The sequence below is a fragment of the Amphiprion ocellaris genome, chromosome 8, assembly GCF_022539595.1.
Source record: "Amphiprion ocellaris isolate individual 3 ecotype Okinawa chromosome 8, ASM2253959v1, whole genome shotgun sequence".
In the NCBI taxonomy this organism is placed as follows: Eukaryota; Metazoa; Chordata; class Actinopteri; family Pomacentridae; genus Amphiprion; species Amphiprion ocellaris.
The window spans coordinates 24,295,479-24,322,924 of NC_072773.1; the positions used below are offsets into that span (position 1 = coordinate 24,295,479).

Here is a 27,446-nt window from a genome sequence, read left to right on the forward strand (position 1 = left end):
AGTCACATTTTTTGAGTTTTTTTTGGTTTATTGTGGTGTTTTGTCCCCAGGCTGGTGTGTCTCACTGGGAAGTCCGAACATGACAGGACAGATATTGTCCATGTGGAAGTGGATCAGAGCGGGATGGGGACGTCAAAGGAGAGCTTCTCGTACTTAGTGAGTATTCTCCAGACATCTACCCTCCCGCTGTTTCGTGCTTTCTGTTATGTCCGCCTCTTCCCCAACAGTCCTCCTCTATGCTCTTTTTCCTCGTTCCCCACTGGGAGAGCCTTCCCAAGTGTGTCAGTTGAGTGTTAACAGATGCGTTTTATGATCCAGAGGAATGCAAGTGTGTGGGAATCTTCAAACGTCCATCTGAGCTGTAGCTAAGCGCCATTGTCATCCTGCGCTCACTGCCAGCAAAAACAAATATGGTGATTGTTGGAATGTCCCTTTGCTCTGAATTCATCACTGGACGAGGAGAGCGAGCCAGCATTGTGTTAATTGACCTCGACCCGCACAGTCTCTCATGGATTAAGAATATTCAGTCTGTGGAAATACCCATGAAAGCCCTTTGTTTCTCTTTGTTTATAGACAAAGAGTTTTTTATTATTCAGCACTGGAACGGTCTATCATTTCAGCAGCTTCTAAGAGCAGCTCTGCCTGTGAGTCATCCCACTGAGAAATCACCCTCATCTTGAAGCCCTTCTTGATACATTGGGATGAAGGAAATCCAGAACAACAAACATTACGCCAGGCTGTTGTGGGAACTCCTCTTGGGCTTCCTTACCCAACTCTGAGATGCTCAGTGTGAAGTGGGGGATTTTTACTGCAGGGTGCTGAGGAGATGTGGGAGAAAGGGAAAACAGTTTTGGAGACAGGATATGTGCCTCCACTGCATCTCCTTCCTCAAACCTTTAGACGGAAACATCTGCCTCCTTACACCCACTCTGACACACAAACACACAATAGGTCTGATCCATCTGTGTGCACTGAGGAAGTGAATCCTGTCAGTGAGGATAAGAGGTTTCCCCTGAGGGGAGGTTCATGGCGGGGATAGAAAGTTTGGAAAGAGCAGGAATGCTGATGCTGGTAGCTGCAGAGCTGGACAGCGATATTCATCTTGGCCCAAGGAGCTTTTGTTTGTTTGTGTGTGTGTGTGTGTGTGTGTGTGTGTGTGTGTGCATGCATGTGTATATGTGTTTGCATGTTTATATAAGTGTACATGCAGTGTTTCACACGTATGCATGAGCATTATTACTTCTTACCCTGCAGTGTAACAGTCCTGCTAGCTTGAGCCCAAAGGCCTGTTGGCTTCAGCAGCATTTTAACATACTGCAGCGTGGGCTGTCTTCACAGTTTTCTTCACTAATTTACTGTTACAGTCAGCAGCTGTCTCAGCCAATCTGTAAAGACGAGATTTGAACCTCAAAGGATGAGGAAAGATTTTATTTGGTATCAAGAGAAGCATTATAGAGCACAAACAGTTTCAGTAAGCCTGTCTTTTCCAGTGACAGTAGCTGTCAGATGTCCACCGATAAGTCTGATGTCTTGCTAGTCATGCCGCATCTCCTCTCTGCACGTAGATGCCAAAGCTGCTGTCAATGGAGCCGAGGAAAGGCTCTCGTGCAGGAGGAACCAGAGTGACCATCAGGGGGGAACACTTGGATATTGGCTCTCAGGTTATGGTCAAGGTCAACAACACACTGAAATGCAACATCACGGAGTGAGTACGACCTGCTTTAAACACAACAGTTGTTTTTAAATGTTTGAGGCGAGACCAGATCTCAATGACTTTGAAAGCTGCCCACTAAATTACAAAGCGTTTGAACAGTTTCCTTTGCGTTTCACATAGTGCAAGTGTTTTTTAATAGCTGATGCCAATTGCATGAACCAAATGATTAAATATTCAGACAGTATCGCTTTGTGAAGCCTGCATGAAGCTGTTCAAGCTGCTCGCACATTTAAATTCAGCACCTCCACTTGTAGTCATAGTGCATTCCGAAATAGCTCTGTGACCTCCATGAGAGTCTGCCAAGCTGCAATAAACATAACTTCAATTGTGATCTGAAGCATTTTTTGGGATTAAACATTTGCAGACATCACAAGTTTTGTGGTTACGATGTTTACTGCATTTTTACAGGAAAACGGATGAAACGATTGAATGCACCATGCCTCGAGCACCGCAGGCGCACACTGACTCAGTGACAGTGTGTGTGGAGTTTGAGGACCTTCCCTGTCAGGGTGTGGAGCTTAGCGCCACATACACCTATGAGAAGAACCCCACTATCGGCTACATCCACCCCAAAAAGAGCTTCCTCAGGTAGGTCAACTGCAACACACACTGTAAGCATTAAAACCAAAATGTCATAAGCATCTCAAACTTCACAGTCACAGACATGAGCCATTTGTCTAATGTGGTCCAGAGTATCTTCTTCCTATTGTGTTCTAAACTGCACAGCATGTGTGTGACAGAGCAGTGGCATGTCTTTGATGGCACGAGTAGATTTTCACTGCAGCCAGACTGGTTTGCATTATTATCTTGTCTCCTGTTTCTCTCTCACTTTGGTGCAGTGGCCTAAAGTACTTGCATACCAGTATGAAGTTGACACACTTTTGTCACGGCTGAAATGTGATTCTCTTGTTCTTGTGTGTGTCACAGTGGTGGCCGGACCATCACAGTGACAGGCCGGGGTTTTGATCTGGTGCAGAGTGTAACTATGCAGGTGCTTGGAATCGGACAAACGGTGAGTAATCGGCCAAATTGTTCCCTTTTTGATGACTTTTGCAGTCATATAATAAGCCCTGGGGAAATTTCTAATTAAGTGGAGCAAAATAAAAATATGCTTTTAACATGTCATGTAGCCATGTTGCAATCTAAGGAAAAATATTAAGGGAAATATGCTCATTTGCTTTCATTGTGAATTGTCAAACAAACCCAAATGATATTTTTAAAGTAAGATATAAGTAGGTCATGTTATTAAACATCTGACTCAAGAAACCCTAATCCCACCTGGTCGAGGTAGATGTCCGCCCTTCTTGAACCTGGTTCTGCTGGAGGTTTATGTTTCCTGGTTAAGGGGAGGTTTTTTTTGTTGGATTTTTCTGTATAAATTTTGTAAGCATTCTACAAATACCTTTGAATGACAGATATTGTGAATTGACTCTACAATAAGATAGAATTAATTTGAATTGAATTGAACTAAATTGAATTGAACTGAATTTGACTGAACTGAATTGAATTGAAAGTGAATTGAACTGAACTGAATCAAACTGAATTGAACCAAAATGAATTGAATTGAATCAAACTGATTTGAATTGTACAAAATCCATTACACACTACCATGTCCTTTCTGGTTCTCTTCCAGTACTGTGAGGTTCTCTCCCCCTCTGCAATCATCTGCCCTTCCCCAGCATCCAGCCAGTCCCAGCAGACCTCTGTGCAGTTCATCCTGAATGGAGTCCTCTACATGGGAGACAGTCCGTCCTCCTCTGAGGATGAGCCAGAGGAGGAGGAGGAGGGAGAACCTCATAAAGGTCACTTCAAGTTGGAATATGTGGAGGATCCTCAGTTCTTCACTGCCAACAAGGAGAAGCTGATTAAACACCATTCAGGAGAGCCACTAACGCTCATCATCAATGTGAGTGACACTGCTGACACAAGGCTTTCAGTTCACATTCGTGCTTGACTCCTGATGAGTCAAGAAAATATCCATCTTCTTTTAGAAAACTGGTGCTTCCAGTCAGTGTTGTTCACTTTCAGTTAAATGAATATACTTGTGTTTTATTGATTACATATTTGTTGTATTTTACATAGCACTTTTAACAGAAATTTGCTACAGTTGTTCATACTAGTGCTAGAATTGTATCACGTATGAAGCAGGACTATAATCAGTGTGTTCAAACTTAGCCCTTTTGAATAACTTACAGACTGTTACTTTGATAAGCTTTTGACAATATTCAGCAACAGGCTTTATGAGTACCATAATATTTAGGAAATAAACTCACAAACTGTCAGTTAAAGAACTAAAATTCAAAGACAGGCATCACACATATAGCAATCTGCGTGACAACAAAGAATAAAATACATAATCATAAAGTCTCTACAACATTCAACAGACACTTGTTACAAGCCATCAGCGTCAGGGATCAAATAGGAGTGAGATGAATCAGTCAGAGTATCTACACCCAAACTACCCTGACTGCAAATCATTTAAGGGGACGTGAATATCTGAACCAAATTTCACAGTAGTCTGCACAAAATGTTTCACTGCAAACCAAACAAACTCAAATAGAAGTCTAGAATCACCAGTGGAGGAGAATGCAGAGAGCCTGTACAATGTGCAGTAGTTGTTGCGATACCTCAATCTGGCCCAGAGAGGTGGACATACTGGAGAGCCGACTAGCATTGTAATCTCAACAGCCACACCAGTGGCATCTCTATTAAAAGTTAGACAAATATAGTGAGCCATTTTTTTCACCAAAAAGCAATCAGGACTAAAGATACTATCAGGAGAAATCGAACTGCTGACATTCTCAGCTTTGAAACATCAATCAAACTCTTGAACAAGTGATGCTATTTTTTGGCAGCTGCTTGTGTTTTGGCTCCGAAAGCAGCGCTGCTATAAACGTGACTGCACCCACTGTGAACAGCAGACAGAGCTGAACGTTTCTTTATTCATATTCACATAAACCAGAGGCACATAAAACACATCAAAGGGCCTGTCCTCTGAAATGTGTTGATTCCTGTTGGGGGTCTTCAGGGGGGAAGGGTGCCGTGGCAGCTCAGTGGGAGGTCCCATGTTCCTGTGTTCTGGCTGAACTAAGCACCTGTCTGCATGAATTCATCTCCCTAAAGGGCTGCTGGCTGTGACACCGAACGACGTGCTACATGCTAAGAGCACAGACAGGGAAGTCTGAACATGATGCAGCTTCCTCTTTATGTGTTTGTGTGCCAGGATGAGGCCCCTGCAGGAATCGCTGCCTCAGCCCGTCTCCTCGAGTCTGTTGTTTCCTGTTTTCTTTAGGAAGGTGGATTCCACTTGTGGTGGACCTGAAGGAGGAGAATGAAGCTGGAGAGGGGATGTGTTTGTTTAATAGCGGGGCTTGTTAGCCAGGCGGATCCTATATTAAGGACATGAGCTGGAATGTGGGCGGGTTTTGTTTGCTTTCATCCTGTTTCAGCGTTTACAACCCGTTGTTTTCACTTGATTAATTTATGTGTGAAAATGCATATCTGGTTTCTAAAATATTTTTCACAATATGCTCAAACATATTTGTTAAGATAGTTTGACACTGTTTGTGTCTGTGAGTTATGTTTGTGTGTTGTGTCTGCACAAGGAAGCATTTGTTGACAGAGACCCAGGGGGCTGCATCCTGCAGTAGGGACAAGACTGTGCCCTGAGGGTGTAATCAAAGCAAGGAAGCACACAGGGGACAAACACACACATACTTCTCCACTTGTGATTCATATATTTAGGGGAAATTGCAGTTTCGTACAAATAGGGTCGTATTTTTGTAGTTTTGGACATCATTTTTACTCAAAAAATGACACTGTGCATACCAAGTAAACTACAGAGATCTAAGAATGCCACAAAATTGCAAAAAAAAAAAAAGAAAGAAAAGCAGAAACACAAGCAGTCATATGAGACAGGCTGCGCACAGTCCTCGAGGGTAGCCAAAATTATTTAGAACAGGGAACAGAATTTTAGTTAACCTCTTGTGTTACTGCTGCTGTTGTGAACAGTCAGCACAGTTCACAGACTTACTTGCTGGTTGGATTTTTACCTTGACAGAAAGTGCTTTAGTTAATGCACTTTGTTTACAGCAAAGCATCAGATTGTCTGTCCACTGTCTGTCCATACAACCATGCCAGTGTATAGCCTCTTTTAAAGGGATTTTAGGGGTTGTGCTGGGCAAGACACGATGAAGCAAAATATATAATGGTAAAGCAAACAATTTCAGAGCATATGTGGCACTTTTTAAAGATGTTTTTAATCATCAGCTGACATATACACAAATACCAACATTCTATAATATTCAGTGAGCTAATAGTAAAGGGTAGTGTTATCATAGCTGATGGAAATCTATATAAATAGGGCCCGGTACTATAATTCCTTTTAAGGCTAATATCCTTTGAAATTAACATCTGTGAGCTAACTATGAAGATTTGCTAAGCAGACATAGATATAGACCTGATGTTACTGATAGTAAATGGGTACTCCATGATTTATTCTTGTGCAACTGGAATGTCTGGGGACTCTTGAGAGACCCACAAAAATAGAAATTTAAGTAGCTAAGGCCAAGATATCCTGACTTTTTCTTCCTAGCATGGAACAAGCTCCAAAAACGCAAATTTCCCATGATGCAGCTTAACAGCATCTTTCATTATACCCTCATTGCCTGATAAACATCCATGATAAACTCTGTGTCCGCTGTTTGTAAAGCAGGCGTTCTACATAGCTTAGATAACTGCGATGACGTCACTGATGTTGCTTTTTCAGACTGTAGAAAGCTCCTTCTAGAGCTTCAGGGGACGTTGTGCAACTGTTTCAATAGACTGAGGGCTACTCTTCATCACACTTATAGTGTAGATTCAGGGGAGTCTCCCTTTAATTAATCTACCTCTTAGCCGTCAGAGGCAGGACTTGGATGGATACGTGGCCGAGTTAGATTGATTAAATAAAATGGCCCTGCATCTCATTGCGACAGGCTCATGCAAAGGCCCTGAGAATGTTGTTTTGGGCACAGGCTGGAATGACCGTCACCGAGTTTGTTTGGAGAAACTTTGCTGGCCATGTGAGAGAGGCAGCGGGAATGTTTGCTGCTTTAAGCTGCACTCCAGGCCAAACTGGATGAGCTTTCTGCTGCCTTTCTCTGTGTGACAGCTGCACGACAGGCCTGCCACATGCAGCTCGGTTTCTCTGTGTGCACATAATCGTGTGCACATATGTGAGGGTTAAAGCTTCTGATGAATGTTATCTGTGCCTGTTCAAAGTAGGCCCTCTCTGATCTCTCACACCGACTGGCTGATGGCTGTTTTTGTTCGTTCTCTCACGCAGAAAGTGCCGAGCGATCTGGAGCTGGTGCCGGAGGAATACTCGGTGATGATTGGCACCTATCCTTGTAACATCAGCTTCCATAACGACCAGCTGTTCCACTGCACCATCAACGGACTGCCGAGCTCCAGCGAGCGAGAGCTGCCTGTCACTGTAAGTATGTAAAACACTGCAATAAAATACAAATACACGGCGAGCCTCGTGTTGAAAATTATTGCTGGATGGATTCTGATAATTTAAGGATATCACCCATCTGTCAGGCAGAACTGAGTCCAAACAGTTAGTCAGAATCTGGACCATCTGTGATGTTCACTGGAACAGATTTGATTTGCACAAGTCCATACACTGTAAGTGGTGCACGTGTGCCACTCTTCATGCATTATGAATCCGAGCATGCCACCATAAATCAGCAGTTAGTGGGGGTGGTGAGCCATCACTCTGTGCCACAATGCCACAACAAAACAGTGACGTGCTTCATAATTACTCTTCGTGTCTTCAGTCTTCTATCAGGATTCCATCTATTATCAGCATCACAATCACCTTTTTGGACAGACACTATCTGCGCACGAATATTATGAATCAGTGAAGATCTCACTCCTCTCTTGTGTTTCGTTTTGTCTCCGTGTTGTCTCCATAACAATTAAAGATCTTAATCAAGACACGGTCAAGCCCTGTGCAGTCCCGATAAAAACGGACCCTCACACAGCTCTCCTCCCCATCTGTTGGTGTCCATTCTGGTCTGTTTTGATAGGGCTTTATTAAGGGGAGAGAGCATTCATCTATATTTAAATATGAGCCAACCTGTTAGTGGTTTGCTGAAATAGCTCAGAAACACATGTTAGTCTCCCCTTCTCTCAGCTGAGTCGTACTGTAAGAACCATTTCCCCACTTTTGCCACAGAAATAGAAGGAAAGCTCTTTCATTTCTCTTCCTCCCTCTGCCTCTCTCTCCCCTTGTGTACCTGTGACTCGCTTGAGCAGCCTCCCACCTCGTCTGTCTCTCAGGATGTCTCAGAATAAACACGAGCAATTAGCGATGACATAAAGGCAGGGCAGGGGTCAGAGGAGATGTCATAACACAAATGGGTGGGCTGCCTGCACGTGAGCACCAAGGATGATTTGTGTGCACATTTGACAGGGGCATAAATATGGCGCACACGTATATTTTCCTTTGTGTCGGCACATTTGAATAAATGCATACGTCTTGGGCTGCTGCATAGCTTATGGCCATTTGTGTTTCTTCACTTACTTTCGGTGGCAGATCTATTTTTACATGATGTTGTGCTTGGCTCTGAAGTGGAGCCGAGCTGCAGAAGTGGATGCGGGGAAGCAGCGTTTTTGTACCCCGAGCGAAGCAGGAACATGGAACAATGGCATTTTCCCCTCCATTACACCAGGCCTGGCTGTTGCAGTCTCTGGAAGAAGGCCTTGCTGGTCTGAGTAAATAAATGCCTGGTCCAGAAAGAGAAAGACGGAATGAGAAAAGGAGGGAGCCCGGTGAGGCAGCTTCCCCCCTCAGAGTAAGACCAATGTAAGAGGGATTTGGTCTGAGGATTGGAGGCTTTTTATCTGAGTCTTTTTTTATGAAGTATACTCGGATTGGGGAAGGAGAAGGAACGATGCGAGCAGGGACCACAGAGACCCTGCTGACTAATCAGAAGGCAGAAGTGAAAGTTCTTTTCTTGTCACATCTGGGTTACTCTGAACTGTGTGACTCCTCCAGCTCATTGCAGCGAGAGACCATTTTTCAGACTCTACAGTGTGTAATTTTTTTCTGCGTGTCTGCACCTGTGTCCGGGAAAATAATTGATGTGCACGTGTGCAGGTACTTGTGTTCCCATTAAGAAATGCCCATGTTGTGCTGCAGACGCTCTCACACTGTATTACAAAGAAAACATTTCCACTATTTCTGCTCATTACTGCCATATCTTCCTTGGCCTCTGTCTTTGTCTTCGTCTCTTTCTCTCAAATTCCCTTTAGTGACTGTGGAGTAGAATGCAGAATTTTAAAAAAAGGACAACAAAAGATTATATTTGATTCCAACCGATCACTTGACAACCAACTATCGAGGGACGGTAGCTAAAATTAAATCAGTGTTGCAGATCTTGAGTCCATTCTTTTATTTCATCTAATTTGGCCTGCTGCAGTTATCGCTGGTACTAATATACATCAGTTGCTCGTCTTCAGTCTATCCAAAGGGCTGCCGCTGGGCTTTGACGTCTTTGTACAGCTTTACAATTGGTTCGTGATGGCATCTAAACAGCGGCTCATTCGAAAGATCTTACAATTGGGGTATTTTTATGAATGCGCGTGACTAGTGAGATATGGATGAGCTTTGTTGTAATGATTTAGATAACATTCATTTCTAAGTACACAAAGATTTCAGGGCTGTGATAAGATGCGTTTTATGTCTTTTGACTTGTGGTTTGATAATTATAAACTTTAGCTGTGTTTTACAAACAAAGTCTTGCTGGAAGATTTTACTTGCAGTAATTAGGGAAAGAGAATTTTTACAGTTCAGTCCTCTGAAAAGTAAAGTAAAAATCTCTAAAAATGACACCATTCATCAGAACCAAATCGAATTGAACAAGTCATGTGTGATGTGCAATTCTGTCTGGAGAATTGGCCAAATCTAAGCTTAAAAATCTGATATTTAACCAAAATCACTTTACTGTACATGTCTCAGTTAAACATTTGGCAAAAGTAAACTAAAAACTTTAAAAAATTCTGTATTATTCAGTGCAATCATGAAGCCAAGGATGACTGAACTGTAACCGGCAGTCACAACACAAAAATCAGTTTTCAGGTGAACTGCAAGTAGTGTTCACACAGAGCAGAGAGGAGACGACAAGAGAGACTGGAAGGAAAATTAAATACCATTGATCGCGTATGAAAAAGACAGCAGCGCGCATAAATGGTAAACAGAAGGGCAAATTGTGAGAAAGTTGGTGGAAGATACATTCAGTATGTTGACATATCTGTTCAGAAGTTGTGTAAAAAATTCATAAACGTAAATAGGCCTTGTCAATAGGCCCATCTATAGTATGTGGAGCTCCATTTTTTCCTGCATTGGTTACACATGTGGACACTTGGAATAATGTGTACATGCCAATTAGATTTTTTTTTGAAAATGTAAATAATCAAAGATTTTCAACTTTCTGTTTTTTTTTTTTTTTTTTAACAATATAAATCAAGATGCACAGAAGACATTTTTGAATTCTCTCTATTTCTATCCATAGTTTCCTTGTTTTCATACGGTGCAAACCTTTATATTGCAGTGAGAAAATAGCCCACAGTGGGCAAAAACTGTATTATTTAAGAAGTTTGTTCATGCATCTACTATGATAAAAGAGAAATAACTGCTAAAAAAAATAAAAGTATACCTATGACATGATGAAATACATGACATCCGTTGAGTGTCATGGTATTTGAGAGAACCAGCGAAGAAAAGACTTAAAACGGAACAAAAGAAGAAATAGGCTTTGAAGGAGCTCGACCCAGTTTAATGTGCCGTTCCTCTTTTTTCTTTCTAGGTGCAAGTGGGGAACTTTCATCACACTATCGCCAAAGTGCAGCTCGGCGGCAGCGAGCTGGCCATCGTGGTGTCCATTGTGGTGTGCTGTGTGCTGCTGCTGCTGTGCACTGTGGGTAGGTTGTGTACACACGCTTACCAGCGGATGATGGATGTGTGCCTGCGATTGCAATGGATGCTCCAGATGTGGAACAGATAAAAGAATTTCAGGGGTCATAGTTTCCCGCACTTGCTTCATCCCTCGTCAGTATCCAGCACACAAAGACCCCACTGTTCCTCGCTGTCTGAGTGTGTGTGTATGTGTGTGTGTGTGTGTGTGTGTGTGTGTGTGTGTGTGTGCGCGCGTGTGTGTTATACTGCACATACTGTAATCTCTGAGCAAGTGTGTCTGTAGGGCAGGTGTACGGGTTAAAACCGGCACAAGTGTGGATCTTCATCTGTTCTCAGTTATTCACGAATCCCCTTTTTTCTCGCCAGTCTTTGTGGGTATGACAACTGTTGAAATAATTTGTGCAAATTTCACATTCCTGCATTCAGATACAGTCATGCAAAATGTTTTTCATGGCCTCATAAACGGTGACGAGCAATTATTCCTGGAAATCATTTCCATAAAGACCCATTTGATACTCACTTCGACCCCTTTATTATGTTCTACAAGTTGTCAGCGTGTGATAACAGTTGTTAGTTTGAAAACATATATAAATTGCGTTTTGTTTTTCACGCTCTTACCTGTTTTTCTCAGCTCTTGTAGTGTACTGCACAAAGAGCCGAAGGGCAGAGCGCTACTGGCAGAAAACTCTACTCCAAATGGAGGAGATGGAGTCCCAGATCAGAGAGGAGATCCGTAAAGGTGAAGACACATGTAGAAACACGCACACACACTCTCTGTACTCTCACACGAGCTCTGCTATCAGATTCATTTAGACCACAAATGATGTTTTGCGTCGATTGACATGAAAAATGAGCTTGTGGGAAGATAGAAATATTGACCACACATATTTGCCTGTTTCTGTATGTCTTTGTGTTTGTACGTGCGTGGAAAATGTGTATTTGTTTTCGAGGTTTTCTACTCTGAAGTGGGAGGGAGATACAACAGTTGACAGATTTGTGCCTAGTAAGCGTGACTCACAAAACACAGTGTCTGACAAATGATCAGTCACACTCAGACGCACAGAGTGGCCACATCGCCTCTGTTGTGTCTACCCTATAGGAACGAGGCCCGTGTGTGAGTGTTTTTAGCTCCGTTGTGTGTGTCTAGGGCATTAGAGTAAAGCCGTGTGAAGGCCACTCTGCGTCTGAGCGCCCAGATTTATGGTGTAGCGATGGAGGGGACGGATAGAGAAAGAGGAATGGAGGGAGGAAGCGATAGGAGCGGGAGTGAGGGCTGCAGGCCTGAGGAGAAGCAGAAGCGTGGGAGGGAGAGGAGAGGTTATTTAGTCAGAGGACACAGATAGATTTGTGGCCCTGTTCAGGGGTGAGTGTGCACAAAGCGAGGGATACTTCTGCTGAGACTGAAGATGTGATAAAAGCAGAACAAGGGGGAGTAAAAGAAAAAAATGGGAAATTGACATACTCCAGGTTACGCAAATGGGCGGGTGGTGTCTGAAAAGTGAGGCAGAGGGGAGGCTTGGTATTCGGGGGCCTGCTGCATCTAATCTTGAGTTGACGGTGTGAAGTGACTGGTGTTTTAGAGGAGGATAAATAACCTGGAGGAGTAATGAAATATGTTTTAAATCCCACCGGCCTTGTATTCTCTTCTTTCTGCACAAACACAGTCTGAAGAAACTGCCATTGTAACCCAAATACGTCTCTCATCCTGTGACAGGAAGCACTTTTCCATAAAGAGATCTCCAGCGCCTCATTAGAGGAGAACATTATCCTCGGCTGGTACATGCTACCCTATAAAGTGGTTACAATATTAGCATGCAGATTCAAGTCAGTGTCTGGACATGCTGATACTGTTTCTGCATGTAAACCTCAGCCTGTACACATGTTTTGGATAAGAGCCTCAGCCCGGATTTGGCTGCTCTGATTGTCGTTTGGTAAATATTTGCCTGCATGCCGTGATGGGCTGCACAATCTGGCAGAGAGAGAAACGGAGAAAAGGGGAAAAAGATCAGAGGATTAGTGTTTGGTGTATGCAGTATTCACCCAGAGCATGACACTACATCTTAGAAATTAAATGTTGTAATTCTGCCTCTGTTTTAATGTCACAGACTCTGGGGAAAAATGTCAATTACTGCATTAGCGGTTGCAAACAGATGTCTTACTCATTTTACTTAGCAACAATTGAATCTTGAAGAGCCAGAAACAGGAAGCGACTGTTTTTAAAAAAAAAAAAAAAAAAAAAAGACAGTCTCATGATTCAAATCCCTTTGGGTTTTTCTTCATTTTTTTTCTTTGTGCTTTCAGGCTTTGCGGAACTGCAGACAGACATGACAGACCTGACCAAGGAGTTGAATCGCAGCCAGGGCATCCCCTTTTTGGAGTACAAACAATTTGTCACACGCACGTTCTTCCCCAAGGTGAGAAACCCTATTTCTCCCCGTTATCTGATTTCGACTGGCAGGCTGACAATACCATTTTTCTCACTGGGGTTTTAATATTTTTTCCCTACATGTCCCATTTCACACTTCCCACCGCTTGTAATATGCAGGATAAAAATTCACCTTGGAACCTTTAAACATACAGCAGACATCCACAGAAGTGTAGCTCATTTTGGCACCCTGCAGGAGAGTTAATGTGTTCTCTATAGGTAAGCACTTTTCTGATGCGCGATCCACCCTGAAGGTAGACTGTGGGTCTGTCTGTGGGTGGGTGTTTTTCCACCAATACCGACAGATACAACTCAGCGGGCTTTGTCTTCCAACCACAGGCATGGACTTTCAAGGAGACAGAACAATGGCGGGCACGGGGACAAGGAAACTTTCTCCCTGATCTCTCAAAACACACTCTTTACTCAGCTCACACACCCACGCTGTTTTGCAAGTATAAACAATCTTGCGCAAGGACGGCCATGCTGGTTGCAGTGGATGCTGTTTAGGGTTGTGAAGAGAAGAGAGTTTGGAGAGTGTTGAAAAGCTGCATGGAGTGAAACACAAATTCAAGTGTTGCCGTCTCGCCATAGTATTGCGTACAGACAGCAAACGCTCCACTCGTGACCCTTCGCGCTCCTGTTTTTGTATGAGAGCTTCTGGTTGTCTGAGATTACAAATGCATACACACAAAACGGTGTTGGACACAGATTAGGACACAGTTAGAATACAAGCCAAATGTAGCTGTCCTGAACTGACAGGCTGTGTTGAAAGGCTGCCTCTTAACACTGGGTCACTCTGTCTCCAAATCCATTAAGGATTGTGACGTTTTGAGTCGCGGTGTCATGTTTCCTTTGCATATGTTACTCAAGAAATTCAGTCTTTTGGTTCCTGACTGGGAAATTGCAGCCAGCATCTCAAGGCCGGGGCGCTTTGTGTTCTCCCCGTCTATCCATCATCTTATGTTTATGACTACAGATGACTTTGTGTTACAGATTTCTGTGCATGTTTATGTGTGTTTCAGATGTGTTCAGATTATGAGAAGAGCCTGGTCCAGCCCGCCTACGAAAATGATGGCCTGGGGCCCCGAGCGCTGCCAGAGACCCACCCGCTGCTGCAGGACTGGCAGGTGAGGGGTTAAGCTATTAGGTTAGGCTTTCTTTTTGCCAGAGTGCCTCAATTTGGGTCCTTTTTCACTCCCTCTCATCTCTCAACTGGGTCACACTGAAGCTTATTAAGGTTTCATGGTGAGGTGGTTGTTGATGAGCAGTAAAGTGTACTGCATGTGTGCATGTATGAACCCTAATGTGTGCCATTCAGTTGTTTCCTAGTGAGTGAGACAAAAAAATTCAGCCCGACAAGCAGCACACTGCCCACTAAGCTGATAGCAGGTTGTTGACACACTTCCCACCGACTCGTGGACAGCCGAACAGTATGCTTTTCATCGAAATCCATGTCTAGTTGTTGCGTATGTGTTTGTAGGGGCAGATGGGAGGGAGAGTGGGAGAGAGAGGGAGGGAGTTGTGCTTTCACACACCTATGTGTGAAAGTGGAAGCACGTGCATGTGTGTCGGCACGTAAGAACCAGAGAAAGTAAAGATTGCAGCGCTAGTTTTGGGTCGGCAGCCGGGGGAGGCTGTCTAACGGTGATGAAGTGCCTTGGATCCACATCGTCTTCCCAGGAAGTGTTTTCCAGGTCACAGCAAATAAATCTCACAGGCGTGCATTTATCTTAATGGACACCCCTGTTCTCCTTCTGTCAGGCTGCAAACCACACCATATGGCTGCAGTCCAGAGGGAAGACTTCATCACGCTGCTGCTTAGTCGCACCCATAGATAGGCCATACTCATTAAGTCGACTCGGCACATTTAGAGACAGTCACCCACAGTAAGGGACATGCAGACACTGTTGAGAAACCAGTGAGGGAGGCGGTCGGGAAGAGATGTGATAGAAATATGAAGCTTTCAGTAGATGGGTCTGTCGAGACAAGAGGTGGTGAAAAAGGTTAGGGAGCTCGCAGCAGGTGTGTCATCCAGTTAGGGTGAAATCACACAGAGAAATAATAGTTTCATCCCAACCTTTTTCTCATCAGGCCACGAACACAACAAGGCCGAACGTAGAGGAGGGCATCACCCTGTTCTCCACTCTCCTCAATAACAAGCACTTCCTGATCACATTTGTCCACGCCTTGGAGCAGCAGAAGGACTTTGCTGTACGAGACAGGTAACTGCTCACTTTGTATTTAATTGGACTCCACACAGAGGAACCATTGTTCGGAGGAAGGTCATTCGTTTCTGTGGTAGCTTTTGAAGCTGCAGATGGTGGAGGTGGTGTATCAAACTGCATTATGTGGTGAGGTGTTTTTAAAGCTGCTAAAATCTGCATTTTTTATTACTAACAATGGCCAAAGTGAAAACAGTCTTTATAGGAGGAGCCCACAGATAATTTTCACCCAACTCTACAGTTCTCCTGATCTCTGCAGAATATTTTACCAACTATCGGTTTTCTGACCCACGCCATTTATCACTCTCACCGATCTCATCAGTGCAGCATGAAGACAAAAAGTTTCTTGCTCTGCAAACAGACTAAGTTAACCACTAACTGCTGATGATCATAGTGGAACACTGAGACTCAGATGTGTGTCTGAGGAGATGATGGAGAACCAAATGAAGCAAAATGCAAAGTAAATATTGCATATTAGCCAAAATATCCAGAAACACAACTGCAGTCGATGCAAATGTTTTGACTCAAGTGGCCAAAAAGCCAAAAAGGATTTAGTGTTGTCTAGAGGTGAGGCTGCAGATTGCAACCACCTTCAGTGTAAGTAGCACCTTTTCTAGAGCCAGCATTTCGTTTGTTCTTTCTGGGCTACTGTAGAAACTTGGCAATGCAACGTGATACGCTCCAGGGAAGAGGACTCACACCCTATGTAGATATAAAGCGCTCATTTTAAGCTTTCAAAATCACAATAATTTGTAGTTACAGGTGATTATACGAAAACATAATTATGAATAATATATTCCAGTTCTACTGATGTATTTCACTAAATTCCACATGCTGCTGCTTCAAGTGGCCAAGTATTTACTGACCTCTATGTGTGCAGTAATATTTATTGGAAGACAGAGTGTGTCTTTGTTTACCCAGAAGCTTCTTTATTTCTCAAGCTGTCTGTAACTGTTGCACAAAAATATCTGTCTGGGAAAGCAGCTGCTCCAGCTTTGTAAACACTTGCTCATCTATCAGTGTAGCTGTTTTGGTCCCAGTGTCCTAAAACTGACCAGTCATTGTGAATCGGAGAGAAATTCCAGAGGTGAGACCACATCCCTGTCCCAGCACAGTGTCAGCACTTACTGACTGATGTAGCCTCTCTCTGCGGGATTAAAGGGGCTTTGTTAGGGAAATCCCCTGCACCTCTGGACTTACTGACGCAGACACTCCCCGCATTAGATCAGGCCTTTATTTGACTTCTGCAGTCCCAAGGTGCCGTGGGGAGGGCTGAACTGTGTTGTTGTTTCTGTAATGTTTCCGCTATTTTTAAATCTAACCTGACCACACACTGACAGGGCATGTTTGCCGGAGCATGTTATTGCTCATCCGTCTCCTCTGCTAATCTGTTTTCTCACCCTTCAGATGCAGCCTGGCGTCTTTGCTCACCATCGCCCTCCACGGTAAACTTGAGTACTACACCAGCATCATGAAAGATCTGCTGGTGGACCTGATCGATGCCTCGGCTTCAAAGAACCCCAAACTGATGCTGCGCCGCACCGAGTCTGTCGTGGAGAAAATGCTGACCAACTGGATGTCCATCTGCATGTACAGCTACCTCAAGGTGGGGAGGGGACAGAATGAGGCTCAGCAAGGTGGTTAGATAAATCTGCTTAAAAAGAATTACCACAGCTCTGGTTTTTGACTCCACCTCTGTGTCACATTCTTCAGGAAACAGTGGGTGAGCCTTTTTTCCTGCTGCTGTGTGCAATCAAGCAGCAGATCAACAAGGGCTCCATAGATGCGATCACAGGGAAGGCCCGCTACACCCTGAATGAGGAGTGGCTGCTCCGTGAGAATATCGAGGCCAAGCCACAGGTTAGATCCCCCACACACTCTCAGTTCATCTTTCACCTCCAGAGTCTTGCCTTTTTCAAGGTCAAACTTACACATTCAATTAAGATGACATCAAGAAAGTTTGTCATACTGAAATTCAAAACGCACACTTTTTTTTGCGACATACTTCACACTTTGGTTTGTGTTTGTTTTCGCAGAACATCAATGTCTCCTTCCAGGGCTGTGGCATGGACTCGCTGTCTGTCAGGGTCATGAATACAGACACAATCTGCCAGGTTAAAGAAAAAATCATAGAGGCCTTTTATAAAAACCTGCCGTTCTCCCAGTGGCCTCGAGCCGAGGATGTAGACCTGGGTAAGAGCACAATTTCTCTGATTATTTCCCTCCTCTTCCCCTCCCCAACCCTCCAAGATATAGTAATCTCCATTGCAAAAGGTCAATTCCTCTCATGAAGCTCAACTAACCTGAGGCTGCAATATAATAAATGACAGAATGCATTGAGGAGGGTGTAGAGTCATAATCACAAAGAGTTATTGCTTTCAAAAGCTGCGCAGCCTGCAGAGCTGATTTGATTAATGGCCCGGGAATATTTCCACAGGTCGTGACACAGAGAGTCGGAGCACGGCTGCCGTCTGTCTGGGATATTCTTTTCCAAATTTAGGATGAAATTGTCTAACGCCGCTACCTTTGTCTCTCCTTTTGTTTCCTGCAGAGTGGTTTGACTCTGGCAGCAACAGTAAGCTTCTGCAGGACCTGGACAACTCATCAGTGATGGAGGATGGACGAAAGAAACTCAACACAGTCTTCCATTACCAGGTGTGTGGATTTAAATTTGGGAGAGACCAGTGCTGTGGACGCTGTCATGTGTATTCCTGATATTGTATGCTGAATGTGAGAACTCTGTGGAAATGGTGTGACTGGCTGTCTACGGTGGGACCACTGTGCAGCTGTAACAGTGTTTTATAGGTGCTTCTGTTTGTGCTGCTGTTTCTTTTTATGATTGCATTGTACGGCTCATTTACTGCAGCATTGCTGGAGCAGATTGGTGATAGTTCATGTCAGTGTTTTTGTAACAGCAGCACACAAAACAATAGTTTCAAGCTAGTTTTTGTGAATCAGCAACACACGATTTTCACCACATTCTCACTAATCGGACCAACAGGTGCATTAAGTGGGTATGAATGTTGGATTGTTCGTTTCAGATAGTTAGAGATATTTTCAGACACGATCACATCACTGGTATAATTCCAACAATGGAGACCTGTAGGGGGAAAAGGTTAGTTATTCTACCACCTGACAGTCAGTTTTAAAGAAATATACTGATGCTTTGATACTTGATTCAAAGATGTCTTTCAGGAATATTTGAACCGTCTGAACCTCAAGCTGCTTCTGTGTCTTTTTTTGCTCCTATCACATTTATATTCACTCTAAAAGTTGAATTTCAAAATTCAAAAACCCTGGAATCAACATGAACAACAATAATCACGTTCCCCGAAGTGTTACCAATTCTGGGAAAAAAATAGTTACTGTACATACGAAAGATATTTTTATTTCCATACATATCTATTCTGCACTCTGTGTAAACATAACTGGAAATTCAGCCCAGGACCCCCTAAAGTTTCGTGTGTGACTCTTAATAGCAGCTGAGTCATTAATGGATTTTTGGTTGCACTGAGTTTGTCTTTTACAGACTCTAGTTAGTGCGCACGGTTTACGTTTGGCAATTTTTTTAATGAGACATGCTGAATGAAATGATTTTGATGAACTATCACGATTTTAAGCTGAGATTTGGTTTAATTAGCCATGGACCGCATGCAACACATAATTAGTTAAAAGACCAAAAGTTTCTGGGTCTGATTAAAAGTGTAATTTTGGGGGGTTTTTTTTTTGGTTTTTTTTTTTTTTTAAAGAAAATAAGCATTTCAAACTCACCTGCTGGTTTTGGGGTGTAGAAAGTTATGACACTCTACTCTAAATGATAATAGTTTTTTCCACAAAAAAAGTAAAATGATGTCTTGAAAATTATGAATCACATGTTCTCACTTTTTCCTACTTTATAATCATAGACTCCTCGGATAAGAAAATATTTTTATTTGAAAGTTTGAATTTCTAAAAGCAAGATTTCTCCTACTTTCATGTTCATTCTTATTTTATGTACTCTGGAGGTTTCAACTTTCCGATTCCACGTTTGTTTTGTTTCATACTTTACTATTACTGGTTCTAAAGAGCTGCTGTGCCTCGAAGTCATGCTCCTACCTACATGTGTTAAATCACATTTAAGGTGTCAGAGAAACTTTTCCCCTTCAGCCGATGTGAAAACAAACTCAGCACATACGTAAATCACTCTATGCAGAGAAGGTCAAACATCCAACTGAAATAACAATAAGCAAAAACTTTGGCAAAGTAAGACTTAAATGACTTAAATGTTGCATTAATTGTCAAAATCCTAAGTCATTAATAACAGAAGTTTGCATTTCCTACATACCTTCATGCTTGAATGAGTAATATGTAAAGTGCCTAAACTTTTACGGCACTGTTTAAATTACAAATTGCATGTACAGAAGTAAGTCAGTTGTTAAGAAAAACATCTGTCCAGGATCTACACATATAAAATACCCTGATGTAGTTTTAACAGAGTTGAGTAATGTGCATAATAAATGTACGTGTTAAATAAACCCATAAAAGTAATGATGGACATTGTATAAGCCCTTACAAAGCTGTAACTGATATTTACTATACCTAAGTAACTATTAATTAAGGTTTTCTGTTTGTCATTGGCTGCCTTACTTCATTATAGGAGACTAAATGTAACTGTATAATAATGTTCATATATATATATATATATATATATATATATATATATATATATATACACACACACATATATACATATATATATCTCAAACAGAAAAATTTCGAAATTTTAGTTTAGTTTTAGTTTAGTTTTTAGTAACTTTGTTTTGCTTTCACTTTACTTCCTGCAGTTCGATCATTGCCAACAACTGCTCATATAAAGAAAGTAACAAACAAGTAAAATGTCATGTACTGGTCTCCCATTAAGAAAGTGTTTGTGTGTTTGCTTATGTCTGTGGTCATTTTTGCATGAGTAAACAGACATTCAGTGACTCTCGACCTCTGACCTCTTACCTGTACTTGTTAAGTGCTCTGTTTAGTTTTGGCTGAGCTATGGGGACAGAGCTGTGAAAGCAGTGAGCTGCAGCATGTACTAACAGTCTGGGTTCACTGGTGAGGCTGTTCAATCCATTTCACTGCGGGCTGACTTTAATGAGCCCAGCCAGGTTCCCGCAAACTCGCCACAACTCGGGATGCACGCAGGACCAACACACACATAAACACATACACCTCTCAGCACCTCACTCCCCTCGAGGGCAAGCTTAATGACGCTGCTCTGGTGCTCCTCGACTCACCCCTGACCTCATGCCCTCTGTCCTCTCTCGGCTTTCCTCCCCCCTCCCCCTTCTTCTTCTTCTTCCCCTTCACAGATCCCAGAGGGGGCATCGCTGGCTATGAGCATGAAAGACAAGAAAGAGAACACCCTCGGGAGAGGTACGTCACCTTCAAACACACCCACTCCCTGTCGCTTTGTCACACACACTCACCCACACTTGGATAGGTACGAGCACCCACTCAATCACGGTAAACGACGCATGCTTTTCTGGTCACGAGAACATGATACGCTCATGTAAACACACATGAAACTACACACTCTCCCATCCCCAAAAGTCACAGTCTAAACACGCTCGCACCTAATAAATCCCAACACATTCTCTTCTGCCACCGCTTCATCCAGAGCTCTTTTCTCCATATTATAGATGTATTCCATTAGCAAGTGTCAGCTTGAGGGGAAAATATGACAAAAGTTGGCTTATTGTCCAGACTCAACCCAGAATGAAATGATTACTTTGCCTGTTGACAAATGAGTTTACATACAGCCTTTAATGGGCCCGTCCGCTTGTTGTTTAGGGTCTACCTTACATAATCAGTACCAGACCAGAGCTCACTTCTGCTCAGGCTCCGTCCATCAAAGCCTCTCCTCTCATTCATACTGGGCCAAAAATAGGCTTATGTGGACTAAACCTGGCTCCTGCTTCAAAGCACCAAGAGGGTGTTATGAGCCTGTAGTGCTCCCTGGCTAATAAAAAACACTGTCCTGCCTGCCTGCCTGCCTGCCTGCCTGCCTGCCTGCCTGCCTGTGATCAGTGTTGAGGGGTTGGACTGAGGCCCGCTGGGCAGGAGCATCTCTGGCAGAGCAGACTGTAATGAGAAGGCACTCACTATGTGGGTGTCTGTGTGTACCTGCACTTTGTTTTTGCGGATGTGTGTACAATAATTTACTATGTTTGTCTTTGTGCCTGTGTCCGCGCTCACGTTTGAACATGTTTCTACATGCGTCCTTGCCCTCACATAGCTGTTCATGCATGTGTATGAGCGTGTTTGTGTTTAGATCTATATATAAACCAGCAAAGTTTAATGCTTTTTTTCCCAGCGTTGGCTGAGCATTACCATCTCATTACACCGGCTCCAGAACCAATCACAGACTCTGTGTCTGTCTCCCCTAATCTCTCTCTTTTCTCTCTCCTTTCACTCGTAATCTTTCTCTTTCATTCTCTCAGACAGTTCCCCTCCCCTACCGGCCCACAGTCCACCTTAATCACTTTCTCCTCTTGCATCCACTCTATCTCTCTTGCTCTCCCGTCAATCTCCTTCGTTTTTTTCTCTCTCTCTCTCTCTCTCTCCTATCTGTCACACTCCTCTCTGCTCCATCCTCCTGTCTCCTCTCATTCTCTCAGGTCTCCACCTTGCTGATTGCACATTGTTTCATTCTGTATGTTTTTTTTTTTGTCTCTTTCTCCTTAGTCAAAGATCTGGATACTGAGAAGTATGTGCACTTGGTGAGTATCCTCATAGGTAATCAAAATGTTTCGATAAGTAATGTCAGAGTTTATTACCAGAGTTTTTCCTGTGTGTGCCAGTGTTAGTCAGCCCAGAGCATGTCTGATGACAGAGAGAATGGGGGTGAACGGAGGTGAAAAGGAAAGCTGCTGAGAGGACATGACAGCACTAATGCCGCTTAAGCTCTTTTATAAACGTCAGCCAAGATATGGGCCCTTTGACTTTAGAATAATGAGTTCCTTGGAACACAATTTGCCGGGTGAATAGTTAGTTTTACAGGATAGTTCTGTAGCCCTTTTTTTTAACACAAGTAGGTGGAATTTGTCTGCTTCTTTCTTTTCCCTACCCCTATTTTAGACTTGTATGAGCAGGTCAGGGGCATGATCCTGTGCACAGCAACCAGAGAAAAGCATGAAAATTTCCCCAACTCCCATCACTTCCTTAATTCTGTATATTATTCTGCACTTCCAAATACCCTGATGTGGTTTCTGGATCATGTGTCTAATACAAGAACCAGAAAATTCCCCTCATGTAAGACAGACAATAGTGCATTCATTAATCCGCTCATGATGGGGATCATTGCTTTCAACCTGTGTGCAGTAATGTTGACCTCTGGCCTCGTGTTTTTTTCAGGTCCTACCTCATGATGAGCTAATGGAGACCAAGAGGTCTCACAGGCAGAGTCATCGCAAGAAAGTCCTGCCTGAAATCTACCTGACACGCCTGCTGTCTACGAAGGTAACCAGAAACATGAGACCGCCCGTGTTGTCAACACTGTAAAACTCAAGTCGTCTTTCTGCCTCATATATTTATGGCTGATATTAATCTCAGAAGCCCCGTAGAAATCCATACATCACATGAAACAGTGTATCTGGATTCATGTGAGCCATTTTTTTCTTACTTTTCCTCCACAGGGAACTCTTCAGAAGTTCTTGGATGACCTCTTTCAGGCAATCCTCAGCATCCCTCCGGACCGCCCCCCTCTGGCTGTCAAATACTTTTTTGACTTCCTGGAGGAGCAGGCTGACAAACGGGGCATCACAGACCCAGACACCCTGCACATCTGGAAAACCAACAGGTAGCCAGCTAAACGATACGTTTAGCTCCCCCTTTGGTCAGGCACGCTGTGCAAGCGCAAGGCTTCTAAAAGCTTATCTCTCCCCGTCTGTGCAGTTTACCTCTGCGTTTCTGGGTGAACATCCTGAAGAATCCCCAGTTTGTGTTTGACATTGATAAGACGGATCACATGGACGCCTGTCTGTCAGTCATCGCCCAGGCCTTCATCGATGCCTGCTCCATTTCTGACCTGCAACTCGGCAAGGTGAACCCATCAGCATTTCTCTTCCTCTTTTTCTACCTCTCTGCCTTGTAGTTTCTCCCTCCCAAGGGATTTCAAAGTCGCTATTAGCAGGTTCAGTGTACTCAAGTATCACTACAATACTTTGATACTAAAACTGAAACATGATAACCTTTTCCTTTTACCTCGCGCAGTATCTCTGCCTTACATCATCCTCCAGCTGATCTGATAGATGTGATAGTTACTGTACTTAACTATTAGATCTTTGTGTCCACTGTGTGTGTGTATTAATCTATCACACACACATGCACACACACACACACACATACACAAACACACACACCTCTAAAGTTCCCCTGTGAACCCTCATCCCTAAGCCTTCAGATTGTCAGCTCCATCTACCTCTCCTCATGTTATTTCAGCCCAGTTGGCTGATCCAAGGTCATGAGCACCAGGGATCTCTTTTTTGTGCTGTGTGAGAGTCTGTGTGTAAGTCTGTGTGTGTGCATTTGTCTGTCTATCTGTCTGTGTGTGTGTGTGTGTGTGCGCGTGCTTGCATGTCAATGTCCTCACTGCTCACAAATCCGTCTCATCCTTCAGACACCGTGACCCTGAGCACGCTCTGCTTCCTGTCTCTCTCTGACTGGCTTCCTCCCTGGAGGGAGCCGAGGACTCATCAAATAATGCTCCTCTTTCACTGAGAAACCGTCTGATTTATATACTTCAGTTCAGCGCCAAAAGGCCAGTGCGCTCAGAGCAGCAATATTCGCATGTACATGCAGACAGATGCATACCTACGGATGCAGTGGCATACATAAAACCTCCGGTGATGACACATTTTTTTCGCAGAGTTTGTGTGCAGCTTCCTCATTAACATGTCACATCTGGTCATGCACGTATTGCAGAGTCACCGGGTTCAAGGTCATGGGCACATTTCCTCCTGTATGTCCAGGAGAGATGCATGATGTGCCTTTACATTCTGAGCGTCGTCCGTTTGTGCGATGGCGTCGGACAAGGCGGTGGAGAGTATGGGGTCTGGATTAGAAGGAGCCCAGCAGGAGTCAGTGAGGGGTAGAAAACTTAGCATCGCTCGCTGTTTCCACAGAAACCCTCTTATCTGGTGAGATGCAGAACGCGGAAGGCCACAGGGTCACAGGGGGGTTACCGGGCAGATGGGCGAGCAGCAGGAACTGACCTTGTGGACAGGAAGAGAGAGGGTTCCCTATCAGAAGGAGCGACTGCGGCTGCAGCTTTTTAGTCCCTCAGCACATTTAATGCACACACAAACACAGAATAGGTGACACAAATAACTCATGACACATAGAAATATTAAGGTGCATTGTAAGCACCTTCACCGATGCTGAAAGCTGTGGCTGCCCGTCTCTTTTACGCCTTCTTTTTCCTCTGTCCTACTTTCCCCCGTGTCCCTTTTTCTCTCCTACAGACACGCACAACACACAAAGACACACTCGCTAGTCACCACTAAAGCCCGAATATGCCCACAACCTTTTAGCCCCGCTACTTTTCTTCCTGCTTGAATAAGCGCCAGTGTGAGAGGCTGAAGTGGCTGAGAGAGAGCTGTTCAGACTGGAATGTTCCTTCGCTGGCTCTGACTGTTGGAGTCTCCTGTTGTGTGGAAAGGAAACCGTTCCCTCCCTCCATTGTCTCACTTTAGGCGGCTTTTAAAGGGTCATCAAACATGTAATTTAACTCAATAGTTACTTATTAGGACATTAGCACCAGTGATGGAAGAAGTAGTCATTTTACTGTACAAGGAGAACCTAATTTTGTTAAATGTGTGGGGAAAGAGATATGACATGCAACAAAAGTGGACTCTAAATTGTGGGTTGTGCCACTTCTGTGTACTCACAGTATCAAAAGTAAAAGCATCCGTTGGTGAGAATGATTCTTTCTGACATTTATGTGATTTTATGTTGGTATATATTGTACTATTGGAATTTCATTTCAATATAGAGAGGTTAATTGGAAGGTATAAAACCATATTTTTCTGATTAGAGGCATCAATGAAAAGCGTTTTCATTATGCATACGCCCATATTAGATAAGGCATGGTATCCTGGAGTTGAGACGCTGAGACCAGCAGGTGGTTAATGCAAAGTCTGACTCTCCGTGGACGTCCTAGGAGTCAGTATGTTGATGAGGAGGTGGTGGGTTGTGCAGTGGTAGGTCTGAAAGACAGAGAGACCAAATTGCAATGATATTTAAAGCACAACAACAAGAAAATGATGAGCTTGAGGCACGCGGGCGGAAAGCTCATTGTTCAGATGTGGTGACGTTGGAACTCTAATTGTAGTTTTTAATTGTATTTTGACAGCGGGTGGAAAAGCGGAAGTGACAGGGAAAAATAGAAAAACCGGAATAAAGTCAGAATGTGAGGAAAGAGATCTTCCTTGCTGAACTCTTGCCAAAGCTTCATCATTGATGTATCAACACACGAGCAGCTTTGTGATGTTGTAGCTGGTCACGGTGAATCATAGTTTAAATTCCTAAATAATGCTGTGCAGAATAATCTGTAATGACACATCATATTTTAAAGGTTGATCATATGCTTTGTGTAATATTTTAATCTGTGATGGAAGGCTTTAAGGTACCTCTGAAATGTAGTGGTATAGTATTATAAAGTAGCATTCATTTTTCAATGTAGGCTTCTCAAGAATACCTTGAATGACTTTTATTGCAAAATCAGCATTATATTAACCAACTTACACTGTAGTAGTTAACAAGAAACACATGCTAATTGGCTTATGTTGAGATATATTATATATTCATAACATTACCTGTTGGTCACAACTGATCCCAAGAAAATGTTTAGATTAAATTTACAGCCTTCTAATTGGAATTTGGTTTTGTTTCTGACTATTAAAGGTCATGGTTCATATTGAGAGCGGTGCAGCCGCTATGTAATGGATGACTTTGCTAGTTTTTACTAACAAGTGCTTATATAACATAAAGGTATTTCTCTAACCTGCAGATGCTGACCCTCTGAACTCTGAGCAGTTTTCCTGCATTTTTTGCTCCTATCACATTTTTATTCACTGTGGGCTCATTTTTCACTGCATTATAAGGTGCTGCGTCTCTATGGGAACGGCACAACAATGATTAGAAACAGTAGGAACTCAAATATGTCTTCTTTGTGTTATGACAGTTTTAATGCCAGAAATCATAAAAACTCCTTCTAAAGTTGAATTACCTAAGAACATTGCTAACCCTAAAGGCTGAAGTCGGCCATACTGTACATAGAACCTTGTTTTGATTTCATCAAGCACACAGCCGTCAGTCATAACATAAGTCATCTGAGGGCACTTAACATAGTGAGGTCAACACTATTCAATATTATGTTATGGAAATAAACCCAATAAATCCAACAATTCCCCTGGAGCAAGCATTTGGCGACAGTGGGAGGAAAAAAAAAACAAAATTTTAACAGGATGAAACCTCAGTTAGAATCGGGTTCTGGGAGGGCAGCCATCTGCCTTGACCATTTGTGGTGAGGTTAAAAGGGAGAGAGAAAAGACAAGCAGTGAGAAACAGACAAACAACGCATGAAAGAACAATAAACGCTGGGGAGGAGGTTGGTGGAGCCATAAGCTGCAGGTCAGTAACATGCAGCTACAGAGCCAGAGATACCTGCAGAGAGGACAAAACATGCACTACAGGAGAGACAAGATACAAAGTTAAAGACGTGCCATAGTGGTAAATAAATGTACGGAGTGTGAAAGAGACGATAGAGGAGAGGTGCTCGGTGCATCATGGGAAGTCTAAGGGAGTCCTAAATATAAGCACAGGGCGTCTACCTGCCAAGCCCAAACTGGGAGCTGGTTCCACAGGAGAGGAGCCTGATAGCTGAAGGCTCACATTCAACTTTCAGAAACTCTAGTAACCTCAAATAAGCCTACAGTCGGACAGCAAGGTGTTCTGTTGGAATACTCAGGTACTACAAGGACTTAAGGATGATACAGCTTGGTCATTATGGGCTTTGTGTGCAAGGAGAAGGATTCTAAAATCTGGTTGGTGTCTGTCTCAGTCAGAGCCACACTGCCAAACTAAAAC

General features: G+C 43.2%; 1 protein-coding gene across 1 annotated transcript in view; it reads left to right on the top strand.

The window, feature by feature from the left end:
* Positions 1-27,446, top strand: part of plxnd1 (plexin D1) — a 69,591-nt gene that overhangs the window by 39,722 nt on the left and 2,423 nt on the right. Inside the window, exons 14-33 of the mRNA XM_023273126.3 lie at positions 51-156; positions 1,566-1,705; positions 2,123-2,302; positions 2,642-2,726; positions 3,348-3,620; positions 7,041-7,190; positions 10,570-10,684; positions 11,311-11,418; positions 12,981-13,093; positions 14,127-14,231; positions 15,196-15,326; positions 16,734-16,932; positions 17,040-17,186; positions 17,363-17,519; positions 17,878-17,981; positions 20,669-20,732; positions 22,044-22,078; positions 22,713-22,817; positions 22,994-23,157; positions 23,253-23,400. Of these exons, the coding sequence (XP_023128894.2) occupies positions 51-156; positions 1,566-1,705; positions 2,123-2,302; positions 2,642-2,726; positions 3,348-3,620; positions 7,041-7,190; positions 10,570-10,684; positions 11,311-11,418; positions 12,981-13,093; positions 14,127-14,231; positions 15,196-15,326; positions 16,734-16,932; positions 17,040-17,186; positions 17,363-17,519; positions 17,878-17,981; positions 20,669-20,732; positions 22,044-22,078; positions 22,713-22,817; positions 22,994-23,157; positions 23,253-23,400 (2,629 nt within the window). The remainder of the gene's footprint in view (positions 1-50; positions 157-1,565; positions 1,706-2,122; positions 2,303-2,641; positions 2,727-3,347; positions 3,621-7,040; positions 7,191-10,569; positions 10,685-11,310; positions 11,419-12,980; positions 13,094-14,126; positions 14,232-15,195; positions 15,327-16,733; positions 16,933-17,039; positions 17,187-17,362; positions 17,520-17,877; positions 17,982-20,668; positions 20,733-22,043; positions 22,079-22,712; positions 22,818-22,993; positions 23,158-23,252; positions 23,401-27,446) is intronic.